Genomic DNA, 16,794 nt, shown 5'->3' with positions numbered 1-16,794 from the left:
CCCGCCCCGCCCGCGGCCCCCCCGGGATTCCGCCCCCCCCCCCGGCCCCCGGCCCCGGCGCGTGCCCCGCCATGGCGGCTGTGCGCGGGGCGCCCCTGCTCGGCTGCCTGCTGGCGCTGCTGGCGCTGTGCCCCGGGGGGCGCGCGCAGACGGTGCTGACCGACGACGAGATCGAGGAGTTCCTCGAGGGCTTCCTGGCGGAGCTGCAGCCCGAGCCCCGCGAGGACGACGTGGAGCCGCCGCCGCCCGAGCCCACCCTGCGCGCCCGCAAAGCCCAGGCCCGGGGCAGACCGGGGCCGCGCGCGGGGCTGGACGCCGAGGGTAAGGACGCGGAGGGGCCCTGGCCGCTGTCCAGGCCGCCTGGCCCAGGCCCGCTCTGTGAAGCACGGGACTGCCCAGATGTCTGGCGGACACCGCGCCGGGCCGTGGCCAAGGCTGGCTCGCAGCCCGTCGGGCAGAGACACATGCAGCAGTTCCACTGACCAGTAGCTCTGGTCGTCCGGTACCTCCTCCCAGCTCCAGCCACCCAGGGGAACTAGGCTTGCGCCCCAGGGGACTTGGCTGCCCCTCCCAGGTGGGTGCTGGGAGCCGGCCGCTGTCCCAGTGGGGCCACTCAGCCTTTCCGTGGCACACAGTGCCCGTGCCGCCCTCGCTGCCCAGCCCCAGCGCCAGCCTCCCGGAGGGATCCCCAGCACCCTCCTGCCCAGCTTCGGGCTCCCAGAGCACAGAGGCAGAGACCCCCTCCCACGGGGCTCATTGTGAGCACTTGGTGAGATGATGCATCCCCAAAGCATCTTGTCTGGCCTCTTACATAATCAGCTGTCGATAAATCTTAGCTGCTTTTGTGCCTTTGGGAGGGTGGCAAGGGCCTTGTTGATCTCTCTCCCAGGAGACTCCAATCCACCACCCCTCATTCCTGAGGTCAGCAGCCCCTGCCCCCACTCTATACCCTTCCTGGTTCCTCCCCCCTGGGGGGGCAGTTCTGGGACCCACTGGGCCTCTCCCACCTCTAGCTCACATTCCAGGCTTGCCCTTCTGGCCTCTTGGGTGTTGCCAGGACCAGAAGTTTCTCCCCCAAGTTTGCATTCTGTAAATTTTCCTATGTTCCCACCACTTAGCCTCCAACCCCCTTTAAATTCTCTACAGCATAGTAAACCCCATGCCCTGCCCCCACTTCAACTGCTGCCTTGCCTGTCCCCGTCTTCTGTCCTGTGTGGCCCCAGGACCCCCTATTGGTTATGGTTCCCAACCACCCCAGACCCTGTACTTCTCAATAGGAGATTGCCCATGAGTGTTCCTTACCTTCAAAGCTTTTCTTGCCCCTGCAGGGAGCCTCAGGATACCCAGCAGTGCCCCCTCCAATGTGCGCTTTACTTTGGGTGGCAATTGGCAGGAATGAGACTGCCTCCTCCTTGAGACTGCCCCCACCCCACCCCACCCCGCGCCTCAGACCTGGATGGCTTAGCCACCTGGACACCTTCCATGTCCAGCACAGAATAGCACTCCCTGACTGGCTGAGAGGACATGTTGGGAAGGGGTGCATTGTGAAGGGCCCCTGTTCCTCAACAGAGACAGGTTGGAGGACAAGGGCCTACTGCATGGGAGCTGAGCCACCACGGTGAGGGTGGGTCCGTGGGCCCTGAGCCCAGGTGTGGTGACAGCATGGACTTGCAGACAGAAACCTGGGTTCCAATCTCAGCTCTGTCACAGGGTCAAGTGACTTAATCTCTCAGTTTCCTTACCTGGGAAACGTGGGATAAACAGGAGCCAAAGCCCAGGTTGTAGAGGGGCTCATGGGGCACAGAGTGGGTTCTCCATTGATGGGCCCTACATCTGCACCTTGGACAGCACCTCCAGAAAAGGCCAAAGACAAAGGGAAGAAAGGAAAGAAGGAGAAAGGCCCCAAGGCGACCAAGAAGCTGCTGGAGGGATCCCCTAGGCCACCCAAGAAGCCCAAGGAGAAGCCACCGAAGGCCACCAAGAAACCCAAGGAGAAGCCACCCAAGGCCACCAAGAAGCCCAAGGAGAAGCCACCCAAGGCCACCAAGAGGCCCAAGGAGAAGCCACCCAAGACCACCACAAGGCCCTTGGCTGGGAAGAGGCACCCTAACCCAACTCCCTCAGAAGCCTTGTGGTGGCCACTGCCCCCGCCCCTCAGCCCCAGCCCCGAGGAGCCACTGCAGGAGGAAGGTGTGTGTCAGCTCTTCTGGGTTGTGGGCTCTGGCCTGCTGGGTTTCGGGGAATGAAGGGTGAGGGTGGGTCCCTGGTTGGGTCCTTGGGCCCCTGCTTCTTACAGACCCTCAGGCCCCGGGCTGTTGGGTTGGAGCTCCCTCAGGTCACACAGTGAGTGGGTGGGGGGCTTGGTAGCCTTATTGGGTGCTTTGCTCTCCACTGTCCTAAAATCTATCTCCTAGACCCCACTTAGAACCACCCCTCACGTGTTGCTGGGATCCCTCCTGCTGGGGCAGCTTTGTGGTAGAACCTCCCAGACGGCAGGGCCTGGGCTCCCCAGATCACCATCCAGCAATCTGACCCTGGGAATGCCAGCAGGGTGCTGAGGGCAGAGCAGCTCAGGCCTCCTGGGAGTGAGCTGAGGCTTCAGGGAGTGTCAGCAGGGCCCAGATGTGGAGGCTCCAGGAGTGGCCCATGCTCTGCGCAGGCCTCCCATCTATCTGCATTGGGGTTTGTGTTGCAGGTGGGGCCCTCCCAAGTCCCTGGCAGGGTCCAGCAGGAGAGACCCGTGTAGAGCACCAGCCTGGTGAGTGGGAGACCAACCACCTTGACTTGCTGGGTTTCTAGGGCGCCTAGGTGGGGGGCCTCAGTGAGTGTCTTAGTGAGCAGCCACTAGTGTTTCCCCCAGAGCCGGAGGAAGAAACGGAGCAGCCCACCCTGGACTACAACGACCAGATAGAGAGGGAAGACTACGAGGACTGTGAGTAGGAACCCCGCTGACCGGTGTCCACCTGGCCCCACCTCCCCATCTGGATCCAGACGCCTTGCCTGGGGGTCCACTGATGGCCACTCTGGGGCCCCCCCCTCCCAGCCCTGCCTCCTCTGCCCCGCTCAGCCCACCCTCTCCCCTAGTTGAGTACATCCGGCGCCAGAAGCAGCCCAGACCACCCCCCAGCAGGAGGAAGCCTGAGAGGCCCTGGCCTGAGCACCCTGAGGAGAAGGCCGAGCCCCCGGGACAGGGGGTTGATGCCCCAGAGGAGAAGAAGGAGAGGACAGGTAGGACGGGGGCGAGGGGTGGGGGGAATCCTTCTGGGGCCGTGTGCCCACCCCTGCCTCCCGTCTCCACAGAGCCGCCTCTGAAGGCCCTGCTGCCCCCCGACTATGGGGATGGCTATGTGATGCCAGACTACGACAACAGTGAGTGCCAGCCAGCTTGGTGGCAGTGACCCTGACGTCTCCACGGGCCACCAGCCTTGCTGCCCTCACCTGCTCCCCTTGCTTAAGCTGGGCCTTCCCTTGACACCTTCCTGGTTCCTGACTCTGCTCTTCCTCCCCCCCTTTCCTCACCCCTCTTCCAGCCTTTTCTTCCTGCGCCCCATCGGGCTCCCCTCCCTTCAGCTCCCCATCCCCTGTGGATGACCCCCTCCTGGGACGCAGGCCTGAGTAGGTTCTTGTCTTTTCCTGCCCCATCAACCCCTCCAGCTCTTGGCCCCAGCTCAGCCCTCGTGACCCACTCCCTCCTGGACATGGTGCCACTTGTCATTCTAGGCATCCCACCCCCTACCAAGCCCATTCCACCTTTTCCCAGGCCAAGCCCTCCTGCTGGGTGGGGGCTGACTTCCCTGGTGTCTTCCAGCCTCACCTGAGCCCAGGTGGCCTCTCACCCAGAAGGACCTCCCTCCTCCTCTGGGCCTGTCGAGTCTTCAAAGCCCACTGACCCCACCTCCTTGTCTTGTGCTCCCTCTGGCCCAGTCCTGCCTCCTGAGCTCCTATGAATTCAGGAGCTCTGGCTCTTGCTGTGGGGCCCTGGGAGCAGCATCCGGGCCATCTCAGCAGGGCTCTCCCTCCCCCAGTGGACTATTACTTCCGGCCTCCCAGCCCCCGGAAGCCTGGCACTGAGCTGGAGACTGACGAAGAGAAGGAGCTGAGTGAGTGGAATCATGCTGCACCCCACCCCCACCCCACTCACCTCCACCGACTGCCCCCAGCTCAGCCTGCCGCCCTGCAGCCCCTTCAAACCCAAGGCTAAGGGACAGGTCCTCCCACCTTCCACCTTTCAGAGAAACCCAAAAAGGAGGGCAGCAGCCCCAAGGAGGAGGAGACAGTTGACAAATGGAAATTGGAGAAAGGCAAGGACCAAAAAGGTGTGTGTCTGGGGCTGGGGGTTGAGCCCACATAGCTTGGCTCCTGATGGCAGAACAGCTGGACTCCTGGGTGCTCCAGGACCCTGAGCACCAAGTTCTCTCTTTTTTGTCCCCAGGGCCCCGGAAGGGCGAGGAGGTAGAGGAAGAGTGGGCTCCAGCAGAGAAAATCAGTGAGTGAGGGGCTGGGAGCATGGGTGCAGGGTGTGTGTCGGGGGGGGGGCTGGGGAAAGTGACACACCCAAGGTCATATGTGGGTCCCAAACCTGGATTTCCTGCCAGCGCTCCAGGCCTCCAGAACCCTTTCCTGCTCTTAAGTTCTTGGGACCCAGAGGGAAGGGGGCCTGGAGTGTCTGCCCTGGGCTTAACCCCAGGCCACAGAGCTTATGGCACAAGGCAGGAGGTGTGCAGACAGCCCCAATGTGGATGATGCCTGTGAGTGGCTGGGCCCTGGGATGGCTCTCTGTGATTTCATGTGCACCTGTGACCCCCTGGAGCAGGGCATCACCAGCCCATTCTCCAGATGGGGAAGCTGAAGTCTGCAGGGAAGCACAGGCTGGGTACAGCTGCTCTGGCTGGCTCCTTCTGACATGAGGGGAGAGGCTCTGGGATCCTCAGTTCTTAGTTGGGTAGAGGGAGGAATGGAGCCACGGGCCACCAGCCTGGGATACTGTGTCTTCAGAGTGCCCCCCCATTGGGATGGAGTCGCATCGCATCGAGGACAATCAGATTAGGGCCTCCTCCATGCTGCGCCATGGCCTGGGGGCCCAGCGAGGCCGGCTCAACATGCAGGTGGGTGCTGGGATGGGCCTCTCTCCCAGCTGGATGGGCTCTTCCTCCTGCTCAGCCTCCCCCTGCCCGACAGGCTGGTGCCACTGAGGATGACTACTATGACGGGGCATGGTGTGCTGAGGATGATGCTCAGAACCAGTGGATAGAGGTGGACACCAGGAGGACCACCAGGTTCACAGGCGTCATCACCCAGGGCCGTGACTCCAGTGTCCAGTACGTCGCTCACAGGCAATGGTGGGGGATAGGGAGCTCCAGGCTTACCTCCTGAGTCCCATTTGAAACACTCCTGTGGGCCCCCCAGGGCCCCAGCCCCCTCCTCGGCCATGGCAGTGTCCACATAAGCAAACCACCCATCCACGGCCATGCAGCAGGCATGGGAGCCACTCCTGATGCCAGGGAGCACCATACATCCCTCCAGCTCTTTAAGTGCTTGGGCCCAGGAGAGGGGCCTCAGCTACCTGAGGGCCTGGGACCTGGACTAGAGACCAGCCTTGTCCTGACCACTGACCATTGTCTGCTCCCCAGTGACGACTTTGTGACTTCCTTCTTCGTGGGCTTCAGCAATGACAGCCTGACATGGGTGATGTACACCAATGGCTACGAGGAAATGGTGGGTACCTGAGCCCTCAGCACTGCTCCCAGCATCTGGGCTTCAGGTGGGCTCTGGCCCAGGGTGGGTGCTGCTCTGAGGTCTGCCTCTCCCCAGACCTTCCACGGGAATGTGGACAAGGACACACCTGTGCTGAGCGAGCTCCCGGAGCCAGTGGTAGCCCGCTTCATCCGCGTGTACCCCCTCACCTGGAATGGCAGCCTGTGCATGCGCCTGGAGGTGCTGGGTTGCCCTGTGTCCCGTGAGTGCAGGGGGTGGCAGGGGCTCGGAGGGGCAGCTGGGGCAACGGGCTGGGCTGGCAGCTGGTCAGCTCAGGGCCTTGCCTGTCCACCCTCTGCAGCTGTCCACAGCTACTACGCACAGAATGAGGTGGTCACCACTGACAACCTGGACTTCCGACACCACAGCTACAAGGACATGCGCCAGGTGGGTTGCTTGTCCCAGGGCAGAGGGTTCTGTCCAGAGCTTAGGCTCCATTCTGCTCCCATTGCAGACACAGCCACCTGAGGGACATGGGATGGCCTTTGCCTCTGGAAGGAGAAACTCTCCACCCTGCACTAGTACCTGAGGGGCTGGGCTCCCTTGCAGGGGTCACTCCTATTACAGAGGCCTTCTTATGGAGCATATGGGGCAGTGGGGGAGGTCATGGTCCCTGGGGGAGGTAGGTCGTGGACAGTGTGACTGGTGTCCTCTCCCATGACCAGCTGATGAAGGTGGTAAATGAGGAGTGCCCCACGATCACCCGCACATACAGCCTAGGAAAGAGTTCACGGGGGCTCAAGATCTACGCCATGGAGATCTCCGACAACCCTGGGGATCATGAGCTGGGTGAGGCCTCCACAGCCCCCTGAAGGCCTGCCCCCCACTCACAGATTTGAGGCAAGGCCCTGGCACTGCAGCTTAGCCTGAGCCCCAATGTTCCCAGCTCACCTCGGCCTGTCATTGGAACTCCTCTGTGGGTCCCAGTATGTCTTCCTGGGCCCTATAAGCCTCAGCTGCCCCCAGCCCTCAGAGTGGGCCCTTCCTCAGAGCCTCCCTCCCCACCCCCGCCTTGGTAGGCTGAGTAGTTGCTGAGGCTCCTGCTCTTGCAGGGGAGCCCGAGTTCCGCTATACAGCTGGGATCCATGGCAATGAGGTCCTAGGCCGTGAGCTGCTGCTGCTGCTCATGCAGTACCTGTGCCGCGAGTACCGTGATGGGAACCCCCGAGTTCGCAGCCTGGTGCACGACACCCGCATCCACCTGGTGCCCTCACTGAACCCCGACGGCTATGAAGTGGCAGCGCAGATGGTGGGTGTAGAGGAGAGAGATTTGGGCAATGGCCTGTGCAGGGGGCAGGCGGGGCTGGGGCAGGTGGGGTGGGAGGGGCTGGGGCTGGCATGGGACGAGGCTGGACCACCCAATGCTGACACCCCAACCCCCATGAACCCAGGGCTCAGAGTTTGGGAACTGGGCGTTGGGGCTGTGGACCGAGGAGGGCTTCGACATCTATGAGGACTTCCCGGATCTCAACTCTGTGCTTTGGGGAGCTGAGGAGAGGAAATGGGTCCCTTACCGGGTCCCCAACAACAACCTGCCCATCCCTGAACGCTACCTCTCCCCAGATGCCACGGTGAGGCCGCCACCTGGCCAGCAGGGCCAGGGGAGCACCCGGGGCCCAGTGGAGCTCTGGGCACTGACTGCAGGACATTGGAGGGATGGGGGCAGGAGGACTGGTACAGGGTCTCCATGGAGGGAGGTGGAAGCTGCAGCCCAGGCCTCACGCAGAGCTGCCCCCAGGTGTCCACTGAGGTCCGGGCCATCATTGCTTGGATGGAGAAGAACCCGTTTGTGCTGGGGGCGAACCTGAACGGAGGCGAACGGCTTGTGTCCTACCCCTACGACATGGAACGCACACCCAGCCAGGAGCAGCTCATGGCTGCAGCCCTGGCGGCTGCCCGCGGAGAGGACCAAGACGAGGCATCTGAGGCCCAGGAGACTCCGGACCATGCCATCTTCCGCTGGCTGGCCATCTCCTTCGCCTCGACCCACCTTACCATGACAGAGCCCTACCGGGGAGGGTGCCAAGCACAGGACCACACCGGGGGCATGGGCATCGTCAATGGGGCTAAGTGGAACCCCAGATCCGGGAGTGAGTTGCCCGGGGGGGGGGGGCAGTGGTGGGCTGCTTGGTGCAGGGCAGGGGTGACTGCAGTTCTGTCTGCCCCACCCAGCCATCAACGACTTCAGTTACCTGCACACCAACTGCCTGGAGCTCTCCATCTACCTGGGCTGCGACAAGTTCCCTCACGAAAGCGAGCTGCCCCGAGAGTGGGAAAACAGCAAGGAGGCCCTGCTCACCTTCATGGAGCAGGTGGGGCTGGTGGAGGGGGGCAGGGTCCTAGGGAACTCCCGCCCAGGGGGGCCTGGACAGGGCAGGGGAGCAGTCCGCCAGGGTCAGCATGTGGAACCTGCCCTCGCCCCCTTTCTGCAGGTTCACCGTGGCATCAAGGGGGTTGTGACCGATGAACAGGGCATCCCTATTGCCAATGCCACCATCTCCGTGAGTGGCATTAACCACGGTGTGAAGACAGGTACCTATGTGTACACCTCTAACCCACTTCCCAAGGTGGGGGCCCAAATCTGTTGGTCTTGGCAGGTGAGCCCAGGCCTGCCCAGGAGGTCCTGCTCTTTCAGATACCTCCAGAGGGTCTAGGGTCTGCCCCAGCAGAGGGGGGCTGGGGGCCGGGGGCTGGGAGGGGGTGCTCTCGGGCAGCTGGACCCGTCCCCCCTCTGCAGCCAGCGGTGGCGATTACTGGCGCATCCTGAACCCCGGGGAGTACCGTGTGACGGTCCAGGCGGAGGGCTACACGCCGAGCGCCAAGACCTGCAACGTGGACTATGACATCGGGGCCACCCAGTGCAACTTCATCCTGGCGCGCTCCAACTGGAAACGCATCCGGGAGATCTTGGCCATGAACGGGAACCGGCCCATCCCTCGCATCGACCCTTCGCGCCCCATGACCCCCCAGCAGCGGCGCCTGCAGCAGCGGCGCCTGCAGTACCGGCTGCGCATGCGTGAACAGATGCGGCTCCGCCGCCTCAACGCCACCGCGGGCCCAGCCACCACCTCCGCGCTGCCCCCCACGCTTCCCCCCGTGTTGGTCCCCACCCTTTCCCTTGCCCCCTCTCCTGTCCCCAGCTCCACCCTGGGGCCCTGGCGCTTTCAACCTGAGACCACAGCTGACTGGGAGGAGTCTGAGACTGAGACCTACACGGAGGTGGTAACGGAGTTTGGGACTGAGCTGGGGCCTGAGTTTGGGCCGGAGGAGGAGGGGGAGGAGGGGGAGGAGCAGATGGTCACGGGCCCCGAGCTCCCCTTCACCACAGTGGAGACCTACACAGTGAACTTTGGGGACTTCTGAGAACAGGTCTGAAAATGCCAGAGCCCGCACCAGGGGTCACGTAGCCGCCAGCTCAGCAGCCATCAGCACACTAAGGCCCCCCTGGTGTGGGCACACATGTAACCAACACAGAAGAGCCAGGGTCTGCCAGGCTCCTGGACTGCCTGCCGGCCTGAGAGACGACAGACCGCTGCAGGCAGAGGTGGGGCAGGCTTCTCAATCGCCAGCCCAGGCCACACTAATAAACAAGCTCATGGCACACATGTCACTGACCCCTGGCCTTCTGACCAGCTTGGGGAGGGGGGGAGGGAGGCAGTATTATTCAGTGTGGGCTCCTTCCACAGGAGGGCACTGGCCCAGCCCCAGCCCCAGGTCTGCCCAGGAGATCAACACCACTTAACAGTCAGGTTTTATTTGCAAAGACAAGCAGCTGCAGTGCTGACACTGCAGGGGCCATGGCTGGGGCCTCTTTGAACAGGCTGCCTCCTCACTCAGGGGCCCAGACCCAGGCCCCCCAGGTCGTCATCCTCGGCCCCGAAGCCCGAGAAGCTGATGGGCTGGCAGGCCAGGCTGCGCAGGTTCACAAGGCAGGCCGTCTGCGTGGTGCTGAAGTCTGGCACTGCTACCAACAGCACTGTCTGGTCCTCAGGGCCTGCAAACAAGCCACATGGGGACCGCTTTAGGTTCTGGGCAAGCCCTGCCTCAAGGGAAGTCACCATAAGTAAACCTGGAAGTGTTGACCACAAGCTCCTTTGGCCCAGAAATGGAAAGGGCTGAGGACACCTTACAGGTCAAAGGCTAACGTGAGGCTGACCAGAGATGAGCTCTGACACCACCACATAGGCGCAGACAATTTCAGCCCCTGCTTGGCATGCTCAGCTAGCCAGCGCCAGGTGGGCCTGGGCCATGCACACCACAGGGCCTGGGGCTCCAGTGTAGGTTTTCTTCCAAGCCTTGTCCCCAGTTGAGAGCAAGTCCCTTGTGACAGCCCAGGCCTGGGGCCCCCAGAAGACAAAACTCACCTCTGATGATTTTGGAGCCAAAGCTGGGGGTGTTGCCACAAAAGTAGACATGCGGGCACTCCAGAAAGATGAACGGGTCACTTTTGTAGAAAGGGTAGCAACCTAGAGAAAGGGGGCCTATAGCTGAGAGTGGGGCTTAGATTCAGGGTCGCTCCCAGAACAGCGTCAAGCTCTAGGGCTTTTCCTCGTGGCAAGGCCAGCAAGGGCAAATCCACGCCAGGAACCCATCAGGCCTTCCCTGGTCTTTGGTTCCACCCCACATGGCTGAGTCCTGCTCATTACCCAGGGTGTCGGGGGCTGTGGGGCTGATGTGACGGACTCGCAGAGTCCACTCCAGGATCTCCAAGTGATCCTCCATGCTGCTGTACCGAAAAATGTCACTCACATTCTGTCCTGCTGTGCCCAGGAATCTGCAAGGCAAGGCTCGGCTGACCCCCATCCTGGGGGTCTGACATCTGTATTCCTTCCACAAGGCCAGCCTGGAGCTCACCAGGTACTCTCATGAGGGGTGTCCCCTGCCACCCTTGAGAAAGAGGCCAATGGAGGTGGGCTCTCTGTGGTCCTGAACCCAACCCTCCCCGCCTGGTGTCACTGAAGCAATGGCCACGGGCCAGACTGGAGTTAGGCTGTGCCAGCTACCTGACTCCATCAATAGTGGCCTGGTAGGGGTTGGTGACCAGCTGGAGCGTGGAGTAGGCGGTAGCCAGTGGGAACATGCAGGGATGCAGGGGCTGCTGGGGGAGCGTGTAGTTGGTTGGATCAAATTCCCCTGGCATCACGTCCACGGGTACTGAGGCCTAGAGAGCACAGGGCAGGGGAGCTTCAGAGCCTGGCACCCTCCACACAGCCCTAGAGCTGATCAGTCTCCCCTTCTGCCACCTGCATTCTCATGCACAATTGCAGCCTCAAAGTGTTGAATCCCCATCTCTCACCATCCCCAACTCACACTCAGCTGTAGGAGGATCTCGTCCAGCATCTTGATGGCCTCCACACTGGCTGCCTGGGTTTTCTTGGTCAGGTACTTGGCCTAAGAGTAGAACCATAGGCTCTGAGGCCCCAAGGGAGCATCAGATCAAAAGGACACTGAGCCCCTGCCTGGGTTGCTGAGCTAGGAGCACAGCAAAGCTCTCCCAGCAGGGGGACAGAAGGCAGGGCCTGAGCCAGGACCGGTCCCCGAGCAGAGATAGTCCCAGCATCACTGTAGGGCACAGCCCATCAGAACTGCAAGACCCTGTGCCTGACTTGGGGGAAGGAGGGACTGCAGCAGGCAGGCGGGCACCATACCTTATTGATGGAATCCCTGCTCTGGGTGCTGTGGCTGAGAAGGTTCCCGGCGAGTATGACCCGGGAGACGTGGGCGGCACTGCACTGCTCTCCCTCGTCCCCCAGCTGCCCCGTCACCACGTCGACCAGCAGCTGGGTGCCCAGCAGGCTCTCGCCTCCACCTCCACCCAGGCCCAGACCAGATACCAGCAGCACAAACCTGCAGAAGGCAGGGTCTTCCTGGGTGCCGTGAAAGCAGGCAGCCCCCAGGTGCGCCACATGGAGTCACTCAGGGAGCCCCATCACCATCACAGGTGAGCAGGAAGATGGAGCCCAGTGACCGTGATTCCCCTGGACCACTGCCCAGGACCCCAAGCACCTGCTTACCTGTCCAGGTCAAGGGGTGGTGCAGGCGTCTGAGGAGCAAGCCCTGCGAAGCAATGGTCCTCCACCAAGAACTTGCCATCGTCTCTCACGGAGCCCAGCACGGCCAGCACGGTCCCTGGGAGCAGCAGCGTCAGGCCCCAGGAGGGGAGCCCAGGGGACCACCTCCTTCAGAACCCGAACGGCAAAGCCCGCCACTTCTCTGCCATGATGGTGAATTCCCACTCAGGACCTGCTTCCCGGGATAACTGCCTTCAGGCAGAGGCAGAAAGAATGGACCCCTACTGCCTGAACCCAAACCCATGACTCCTGATATGCAGGTGTGTGCCAGCACCTAGATGCACAGGCCATCCCTTCCCACTGCCCACCTGTGACCAGCTTGGACACATCGATGGTGCCTTCCAGTTTGATACGCTGCAATTCATCTTCCAAGACCAGCTCATCATCTGGGTGGATGTACTTGCTCCGAGGAGGCTGGGGGAGCAGGTTGTGCTGGAATGCAGAGGTTGAGAGGAGGTCTTGGGGCCAGAGTCCACCAGGGCTCCCGTGCCTACTCATGGAGATGGTCTCACAGCCCGGCCCCCAAGGGGCAAAGGCCCAGCCCCCAATCTCTGGGTCCAAGGCAAGTGGCCCACTGGTGTCCCCAGGGAAGTGTTCTAGGGGAGGCACATGTGAGCTGGCCGGCCTCACCTCCTCGCTGACCTCCCGCAGGATGGAGGGCTGTAGCGGCATGGCCTTGAAGAGGGTCCCCACCACACAGCACTTCTCCCCAGGCTGCAGCTCACACAGCTTCTTTATTCGGATGCCACTGCCTGCGCAGGAGGGACCTGAGCTCAGAGACCAGGCAGCCCTCCAGGCACCCCCCACAGGGCACTGAAAAAGGTCTCATGGAGCACAGCAGCCCAGGGACCCTGCCTCTGCTGGGAGGGAGAGATCACTGAGGGCAAGGACCCCTGGACCTAAAGGGTGACTTGGCCCCAAGAGGACAGAGGGACTCGGGATGTGGATGGGCCTTGAATGGATCCTTTCAGGAGAGGCTGACATGCAGAGGAGGAGACATGAAGACAGGGCAGACTGCAGGGCCAGGGCCACAAGCCTGGAACACCAGCAGTCACCAGGAGCTGGAAGAGGCAGAAAGGACCTTCCCCTGGAGCCTTTGGAGGGAGTGCAGCCCGCTGACACCTGCACCTCAGGCTTCTGGACTCCAGAACTGGGAGAGAATGTGTCTGTTTTAAGCTGCCCAGTTTGTGGCTTTGTTGTTACAGCAGCCACGGGACACTAATGCGGAGTATTACCTCATATCTAAATTATAGCACTGATTCTTAGAAAGAGAGGTATGCCGAGTCTCAACATAACCCTGGGATAAATGAAAGGTCCCAGTTCTACCAGGTCTCGCGGACATTTCTAAAACACCCCAGGTACCTCCTGGATGGTGGGAAGGATGCACTTCTCCATATTGGTCACTTACCCCACTGTTGCTGGGCCCGGTTTACCAGGAAGGGCCTCATTTGGATGAGGCGGGTGGCATAAATGTGGGCATACTGCCGGCTAAAGCTGCGCTCCCCAAGCCGGAAGGGCTGTGAGGAATTGGTGTAAGTCGCCACTGGCACGCGGGCAAAGGTGGCGTTGCTGGCTGATGGTGGGGATAGCAGAGTGTGGGCCCTCTGGGCAGCCTGCTCGGAAAACATGGGTGTGCTGGAGGAGTCCGGACCGCTGCGCCCAGGCCAAGGAGGAGGTGATCACTGTAAGGACACAAATGCACGCCTGCAACCCCTGCACATCCCCACAGCAGCCGCTTTCCTGGTGTGTCTGCACGGAGCTGATCATCCAGCACCCATGGACCACTGGGGAGGGAGAGGAAGAGCAGCAGCCCCACCAGATGAGGGCTGAGCTGCTCCTGGAAACTGGTTGTGTGGAATACCAATGCCTCACCCTGTACCCTCACCCAAACGGAGAAAAGGAGAGCTAGGAAAATTTCTCCCACCTGGAGCTCTCCAAACCCACCGCAGGTGTCCGCTGCCTGCTCCACGCCTCCACCTGGACAGCTACCAGGGTTTCAAATCTACCTGCCCCACGTGAATTCCTTATGAGCCACATCTAGCAGCCCAGCACCTGCTCCATCTCGGGGCATGAGGCCACTTACGCCTACCCAAAACAAACCTATTATTATACAATAAAAACAAATGTCAACCTTCTGCTCAGAACGTTCCAAAGGCTCCCCATGTCACTGACTACAACCCCAAATCCCTACAATGGCCTATGAGACCTGCTCCACTGGTCCTGCCCTCATGTACCCCCAAAACGACCCACACGAAGGGCTCACTCCCTCTTCCTCAAGTCTTTGCTCATATCTCGCCTCCTCCAGTTGCACTCCCCCCTGCACTTCTGCTTTTTCAATACTTTTTTCTCCTGGCCCTTACCTTCTAACTAAAGGTACATTTTAAGTTTACTGTCTGCGTCCCCCGACGAGAACATGGTCTCCGGGACAGCAGAGGTGTCAGCACCCGACCCCGTCCCAGCAGCGGCCACAGCGCCCCGGCCTGCGCTGCAGGCGCCCGGTCCCCAGGGCTGCCCAGCGCGAGGGTGGCCTCGCCACGCACAGGCCCGGGCGAGACCCCACGCGGCCCCTCTTCCTCCCGGGCAGCTCTGGGTGGCTCGGGCCCGATCCCCGCGCGCAGATCTGGAGCGTGCAGGCGGGGGCTGCGCCGGCCGCACACCTGACGAGCCCCGCGGGCCGCCGGCCCCGGCCCGCGCTGGGTGGGAACAGCGGAGACCCCGCTCAGACTCCGCGAGACGACCCGCCGCCCCGCCGCCCCCACGGGCCACGCACAGCCGCGGCCCAGCTGCCCCCACGCCGCCAGCCCCACTCGAGACGTCCCTCACCTCGCCGCGCGCTGGGGCCCGCCCACCGCCGCAGCCGCCAGTCTGAGCGCCCCGCCCGCCCACCGCCGCACCCCGCCAATCGCCGGGCGCCCGCTCTGTCCGTCACCGCGGGGCCCGCCCACCGCCGCGCTCCGCGTCCCGCCAACCGCGCGCCCCGCCCGCCGCCATCGCAGCCCTCCAATCCGCGGGGGGCCCCGCCCACCATCCTCGCAGCCCTCCAATCCGCGGGGGGCCCCGCCCACCATCCTCGCAGCCCTCCAATCCGCGCGCGCCCCGCCCCGCCGGTTGCAGAGCGCAGTCTTTGGGCGCTGCGCTTGCGCAGAGCCACGCCCCCGTCTCCCAGGCAACGCGGTGCGGAGTGTGCGCTGCGGGACCGCGGTGCGGGGTTGGGCGTCGCGTCTCGCGGGCCGGACCGTCCTCGGAGGCAGGTCCCTGACGTCCACGTGCTTTCAGGGTAGTTGGCGTCCCTCGCGCTGACCCAGGGCCCCGCCAGTCGCCAGACTGCGGCGGCCGCCCGTGCGGACCACCGGGTGGGCGCGCGGAGCCCGCAGGCTGCACACCCAGGGGAGCGGGCACTCCGCGGGGCCCGGGGGCGGGCCGGGGGCGGGAAGCGGGCGGTGGAAGGCCCCCCGCACGGGCAGTAGCCCCGCCAGGCCCGCGCAGCACGGCTCAGCCCCCCTCCCCGCGCTCAGCCCGCGCACCCCTGCCCACGCGCCAGCCCCTCCCCGCCCCGTGGCCGGGGCCCTTCCGCACCTCCACGAACCCACGGAATTCCTGAGCGAGCCAGGGCCGCTCCGGGAAGCTTCCCGCACTCCCACCACGCCCGCTGCTCATCCCGGTCCTGTCCCCACGACACAGTGGACAAAGACGATGCGTGAAACATAAAAGCCCTTGCTGTAGACCTGCCGCTGTTGTAACTTCTTGGCACATTAATTCATCTAATCCTCATATAACCGTTTGACGATGAGGAAGCTGAGGCACAGAGGTCACAGCTAGTGAGTAACAGCTGACTCACACCAAGGCAGCCTGACTAACCTGTGGGCCCCGGACTCCAGGCGACAGGCTCCCTCTCTGACATTTAACAAAGCGTTTGTCGCGCGTCCTGAGCATCCCAGGCTGAGCTGGATGAGTCCCCCAGCAGCGTGCGTGGGAACACGGTGCGCACAGGACAGCCCCAGGTCAGCGCCTGGTGGTGAATGGAGTGAATGAAAGAACTTTGGGGAGGGCAGGCGGTGTGCTAAGTGTCTTAAGTGCATCATGTCATTGAATCTTACCATAGCCCAGTGAGGCAGGTACTATTATCATTTCTATTTTACAGATGACTCACCGTGGCACGGTCACACAGCCAGGAAGCTGGGGCCCAGCGCTCAGACATGGCTCGGTGCAGCCTCTCCAGTGGGCTCTGCTACTGGCAGGCCTGTGCCGGGCGCACAGACATAGGAGGAATGCTGAGGGCCGTGAAAGGGCAGGGACAGGTGAGTGGTGTCTGCACTGCTGGGGACCAACACCACACCTTCCCTACCCCCCCTCTCCTTGCTGTTTGCCAGGATGGAAAGTCCAAGTGCTGACTTTCCCAGTCTCCGTGGCAGCCATGTGTGGTGGTGAGATCAGATCTGGCAGAGGCACAAGGAGAAGTCTGGCAGGGCTGGGGGGTTGGGCTTCTGAGAAGTATGCTTTTGTGATGAAAGGGAGGGGTGCAGCCAGCTGCCCATCCACCATCTCTCTGCTGTGCACGCAGCATGTGGCAGTGTCCTGGAACATGAGAGAATCCCGGCGATGCAGCCTGGGGACCGCTCAGCCACTGGACCAAGGCCAGCAACGGCTTGCTTCTTATTTCATAGCAAAAACATCAACCCCATTTGCTTTCTCCACTTGGGGTTTTCTGAATGTGAAACCAAAGATGTTCTTAAATGAAATATGTAGGTATATAAACGGGCGAAGGGTTCCCAGGAGGCCTAAGAGAAATGGTACCTTTGGGGTTGGACCCTTCAAAATTAGTGCAAGGGCTGAGTGGGTCTTCTGTGGTGCTCTCTCATGTGTGTTGTTTTTTTTTAAATGTTTTGTTGTGGTAAGATATATACAAATGTAAAAGTTACCGTTTTACAAGGATACAGCCCTGAAGGAACAAGGCAGGAGAGGTGGCCCC

General features: G+C 62.1%; 2 protein-coding genes across 2 annotated transcripts; one reads left to right on the top strand and one right to left on the bottom strand.

Annotated features, from left to right (window-relative positions):
• Nucleotides 1-60: 60 nt before the first annotated feature.
• AEBP1 (AE binding protein 1) lies at nucleotides 61-9,337 on the top strand. Its single transcript, XM_087821465.1, has 21 exons — nucleotides 61-321; nucleotides 1,849-2,190; nucleotides 2,696-2,758; nucleotides 2,861-2,932; nucleotides 3,085-3,228; nucleotides 3,301-3,369; nucleotides 4,026-4,100; nucleotides 4,233-4,316; nucleotides 4,433-4,486; nucleotides 4,996-5,105; nucleotides 5,179-5,318; nucleotides 5,631-5,715; nucleotides 5,812-5,956; nucleotides 6,056-6,141; nucleotides 6,420-6,543; nucleotides 6,807-7,003; nucleotides 7,146-7,325; nucleotides 7,493-7,844; nucleotides 7,927-8,066; nucleotides 8,187-8,286; nucleotides 8,492-9,337. The coding sequence occupies exons 1-21, from the start codon at nucleotides 72-74 to the stop codon at nucleotides 9,115-9,117; spliced, it is 3,438 nt and encodes a 1,145-aa protein (XP_087677591.1). The 5' UTR covers nucleotides 61-71; the 3' UTR covers nucleotides 9,118-9,337.
• Nucleotides 9,338-9,492: 155 nt separating this feature from the next.
• On the bottom strand, nucleotides 9,493-14,297 carry POLD2 (DNA polymerase delta 2, accessory subunit). The gene is made up of 11 exons (XM_016219283.2): nucleotides 14,186-14,297; nucleotides 13,234-13,507; nucleotides 12,456-12,577; nucleotides 12,134-12,257; nucleotides 11,769-11,883; nucleotides 11,403-11,601; nucleotides 11,065-11,145; nucleotides 10,758-10,915; nucleotides 10,401-10,528; nucleotides 10,119-10,220; nucleotides 9,493-9,748 (listed from the first exon to the last, which is right to left on the bottom strand). The coding sequence occupies exons 2-11, from the start codon at nucleotides 13,451-13,453 to the stop codon at nucleotides 9,588-9,590; spliced, it is 1,410 nt and encodes a 469-aa protein (XP_016074769.1). The 5' UTR covers nucleotides 13,454-13,507; nucleotides 14,186-14,297; the 3' UTR covers nucleotides 9,493-9,587.
• Nucleotides 14,298-16,794: the final 2,497 nt, after the last annotated feature.

This window comes from Miniopterus natalensis, chromosome 10 (genome assembly GCF_054644295.1).
Source record: "Miniopterus natalensis isolate mMinNat1 chromosome 10, mMinNat1.hap1, whole genome shotgun sequence".
In the NCBI taxonomy this organism is placed as follows: Eukaryota; Metazoa; Chordata; class Mammalia; order Chiroptera; family Miniopteridae; genus Miniopterus; species Miniopterus natalensis.
The sequence above is the reverse complement of the archived record's forward strand: the minus strand, read 5'-3'. Positions and strand labels throughout refer to the sequence as shown.